The sequence below is a fragment of the Heptranchias perlo genome, chromosome 31 (assembly GCF_035084215.1).
Source record: "Heptranchias perlo isolate sHepPer1 chromosome 31, sHepPer1.hap1, whole genome shotgun sequence".
NCBI classification, from domain to species: domain Eukaryota; kingdom Metazoa; phylum Chordata; class Chondrichthyes; order Hexanchiformes; family Hexanchidae; genus Heptranchias; species Heptranchias perlo.
In genome coordinates, this window is record NC_090355.1 from 5883994 (window position 1) to 5888540 (window position 4547).

Sequence of the window (4547 nt, forward strand, 5' to 3'; positions counted from 1 at the left end):
TAGTTTAAAGTACTGAAGGGAGGACTGAGAATCTCAGTCAGCTGACCGATATCTCCTTAAGTGAGGCACTGAAAGACCCCAGTGAGGCCACTAGCTCACATTGTAACATTTAGGATTGTGCGGCAATTCAAGGCAATGGACTTTCTTTCGGATGTGAACTTTTTAGTAGCCGGATGAGGGGTTGTCTGTCTATGAGGGCAACTGTTCCACATGCCTAGATGTGATAATTCTTATAACTGGGGTTAAAACAGATCCATAGGGACCACGGGCTTAGAAGGCAATTAATGGCCTGTCCTGGATTCTCAGCAACTGTATCATTGGACTCAAACACTTCATGTTCACAGGAATTCCCTTCACATATTTAAGCCGTTGCTTGTTGCTTTCAGCTTTTCCGAAGCCTGAGAACCCTGATGAGTCCTCACCGAATATCCTTTGAGTCTCCATTGGAGCTTTCAGCACATGGTAAGTCCAGGCCTTCCTGCTGTCTCAAAGAGTAGTCAACATTTCGACGTTCATCATAGTTGGGAGAACTGTGGCTTTTCGACATACGCTTGATACCGTTGGTGAGGTCAGAGACGTCCTCATTAATGGGCTAATGAGTAGCAGGTTTGTTCTCCTTTGAAGGTTAATGTCAACTGGTCCATTCCAACCCCACCAGGAAGCATTGCTGAAAAAATGTTGCTCATGCTCGCGTTCTTCAAAAAAAAAAATTCAGAGAGCTGATCGAAGGGCCAAGGGCAGAAATGAAAAATCCCTATCACAGTGATGCCAAACTTAACTTTTAAAAAACCTGTGGTGTGTAGGAGGAAGGTAAGGTCCTGGGTCAGTCCACAAAATCTTGGTTACAATGCAGGGAGGAGGAAGAGCATGTAGGATAGTGTAATTGGAGCTCAGGAAGAACACCTGGTCACTCTGGCAACTCCACTGGGAGAACATAGGAACAGGAGGAGGCCGTTCAGCCCCTCGAGCCTGTTCCGCCATTCAGTTAGATCATGGCTGATCTGTATCTTAACTCCATGCTCCTGCCTTTGCCCCATATCCCTTGATACCCTCACTGAACAAAAATATGTTGATCTCAGTCTTGATAGCTTCAGTTGACCTCCAGCCTCAACTGCCTTTTGAGGGATGGAGTTCCAAATTTCTACTAGCCTCTGTGTGAGGAAGTGCTTCATGATTTCACTCCTGAATAGCCTGACTCAAACAGACTGCCTTTGTGCTTGGGGGAGGGGGGTGGGGGGAAGAGCAGCCATAAAGATGGGGTGTGGTAAATACCTTACAAAATGTTTTTTTGTGCCTGCCTCAGTGGCCCAGGGAGTTAACGCACCCCTGGTGTCTACTGCACCACACTGACCCGGAAAATCCCATCGTCCATGCAGAGTCGCCTCTATCAGCGTCCCTAAACTAGAAAGAGTAAAGATCAGCCAGGGTTCCTGGTGCTGGTGATCCCTGCTGGAGGTTTACGTGTGTGGAAATCCAGCAAAGACAGGATTGGACTCGGCCGTGTCAGCCTGCCAGTGCTGACTGTCGAGGCCCACACATGACGAACGGGTGATGTTGGGGGGGATGTAGCCATGGAACCATACCCCAGTATGAGGTAGCACTTTCAGGAAAGAAGGGAAGGAAATAGGGGAGAAATATTACATACAAAATGATTTTGCCAGTTAGAAAAAGTACGTCTTATACTCAAAGTGTAACATAGGCTCAGTTCTTGGCATCTTCTTTTATAGTTGGAAAAAATCTTTAGAGGAACAGTCTTCAAAAAGTTACTAAATGGTTGCTCAGGGAGGTTTGGGCTTTTGAGTGGAAATTTCACAAGTTGCTGACCTCCTGAGTACAAAGTAATATAGAATGACACGATCAGTAATAATTTGGCCATGTTTTACTCTCAGAATTTTATGACTATTATCTTTGATGAACCTGTTTATTGACAGTTGTCATGTTGCATTACAGGGAAGCAGATGATAGAGACGTACTTTGACTTTCGTCTCTATAGACTCTGGAAATCCAGGCAACACTCAAAGCTGCTGGACTATGATGACATCTTGTGAGGCAGAGGAAGACTCGGAATCGGAATAATCACTTGTAACCGCTCTTATCGAGAAAGACGTCTCCTCAATATTGGAGGCAAGCAGATGACAGAGGGTCTCCGAAGGGACGGAGAAGAGGCAGAAGTCATCTCTGTTGTATCTTATTCGGATGAAGGAAGACTTAACGGAAGTCTTGGTAAAGAATGGAGAAGAGAGGTTAGGGCCTTTGTCTCTTTGAGCAGATGGAGCAGGAATCTGAATTTTTCTTTCTGCAGAATGAGGCCAATCCAGGCCACTTTGTCATCCATCAAGACAGGAGAGCTCGGGTTATATTTTTTTTAATCCCAAAGTCCTTGTGCAAAGGACGGGACCGAAATAGGTCAGCTGTTGGAATCCTGGCAAAGCCAGATTGTGCCAAACAAGATTCTTTGAAGGTTCTAACGATGGAAAATTCTAAATGATCCATGGGCTCGGCTTGAAACACATGTGCAGCCTGGAGCGTCCGTGAAATGTTCTCAAGGACCTTAGTGTGGAGACAGGTTTCGTTTTTAAAAAAAATAGCTAAAGGTTTTATTATTGAATATAGGTACATTGGATTTTTAATCGAATAGTGCTAATTATAAGAGTTATTTGGTAAGAGTGTCTCAGTAGTTAGGAGGATATTTAATCTATTTGAGAGTATGACGCAGCGGATTCCCATTATCATTGCTTTCAGTTTGTCACTCAAGCAATGACAACAAGCATGAAAGGAACCAATTCAATTGTTCACTAAGTTCAAAGATTGATTCTCCAGGCAGAAGCATCAAGGGGTACCTTTCTGTGATGAAGTAACCTCATAGTCTTTACTTTGTTGACTACAGTTCTAACATCCTCATGTTTAACAGGCTTGACAGAGTAGCAGTAGCAGCTACATGGGATTTATTGTGTTTTAAACAAAAGCTAAAGGTGGGACATAATAATTATTAAGAATCAAAAATTAGCTTATTGGCTAATGTGAGGAATAAGAGTATTGACAATGAGAAGAGCTGGGTGCAATCTATTATAATATAAGCTTCATTAGACCCATTATGGACACCAGCAGCGTTGCTTTCATCTGATTGGAGACACTGTGTTGGTTTTTATTCTGGATTGATCTGAACTCCAGGGTAGATCTGTTGCACTAGCACAGTTTGAATGTGAGTTTTATTGATAGACACACTGGCAGCGATTTGCATTTAAAGATTATTTATACTCCACTCCTTAACATAGTCATGGTAAATAGCCTTTTTAAAATGGCTGATTGGCACCATCATGACGATCTTTTACTGTTGCGATTTAGGCTAGGTTGTCTAGGTTAGAAACTATTTAAGATATTACTGTAGTCCGAGGCCTTTCAGTAAAGACTATTCCAGCATGTGTCACGATGTAATCTATGCCAATTAAAGGGAAAACACTCAAACTGGTTTTCCATCAGTCCTTCAATTCTTGGGACGGGACGTCAGACCACTTTAAGCAGTAAGGATCCATTCTCTGTTACAGTAGAATATGGGAACAACTATGCTAATTTCAATAGCCAAACTGTTGTGTTCACGGGTTGGGGGGTGGGGTTAGGCACCAGTGACATTAACCTTTCGAGGTCCCAAGGAGTTCTTGCAGGTTTATGAGCAACAAATGGATTTTTTTTTTAAATCACAATTTTTCACGACTGTGCGATATTATCGTGCAAACACTTAACGTGATTGTATTTAGATGATTTTGCTCACAATTTAAAGGGACTAACTGTCCATGAAAAGCACGGTCATTTCAGATGTATGCATCAAGTGTTTAAAACTCAGCATAATCACTCGCCACTAAGCAGTGAAAAATATTTCCTACGTGTAACATAACGCATGGAAACAATGTATTAACACAAGAATCACAAGTTAAGTACGGATGACCATTGAGCCCATCTTAATTCTTCCCTCCAGAAACACCCTACCATGCCCCATTTCAACGTTTGGTTGGTTCTTGAATGATTCCAGAGTTTTCTCCTCTATTCCATGTGTTGATCACTCTGTGCCATGAAGAACTTCCTGACAATCAGTCTTGGGGATTGAATTTCCTCAGGAATTCCCGTTGTGACTTCAGCATAAGACCTGCGGAAACCCTGGAGAAATGGCGGAAACGGTGCTTACGTCCTTTCCCCAGGGTTTTGCCCAGTTCTTCCGCCAAAATTACGGTGGACGATCAGGGGGACCCCTCCCCCCTCCCGGAAATTCAACCTTTTAAATTTACCTTGTACCAGTTCAAAGCGGTGGCTGCCAGTCCTACTCTCGCCATTTAATTTAAAGTAAGATTGCAGATTTAACTGGTGTATTCCCTTAACTGTCCCCTTCATCTCCCCTGACGGTGCGCTTTGAAAGTTGTGACGCCACCTCCAGGTTAGGGACAGTCCTGTTATCAGTGGTCCAGTAGTAGTTTGGGTTTTAAAACAAGTCAATTCCCCCCCCACCATTCCCATGTTTGGCGAGCTAGTAGTGATTGTCATCATCATTGAAGCAG

At 43.3% G+C, this 4547-nt stretch overlaps 1 protein-coding gene across 1 annotated transcript in view; it reads left to right on the top strand.

Moving 5' to 3' along the window:
• The window catches only part of nsmfb (NMDA receptor synaptonuclear signaling and neuronal migration factor b), a 65608-nt gene extending 62036 nt beyond the window's left edge, over nt 1-3572 (top strand). The window contains exons 15-16 of the mRNA XM_067969558.1: nt 387-462; nt 1951-3572. Of these exons, the coding sequence (XP_067825659.1) occupies nt 387-462; nt 1951-2048 (174 nt within the window). The 3' untranslated portion in view covers nt 2049-3572. The remainder of the gene's footprint in view (nt 1-386; nt 463-1950) is intronic.
• The last annotated feature ends 975 nt before the right edge of the window (nt 3573-4547 follow it).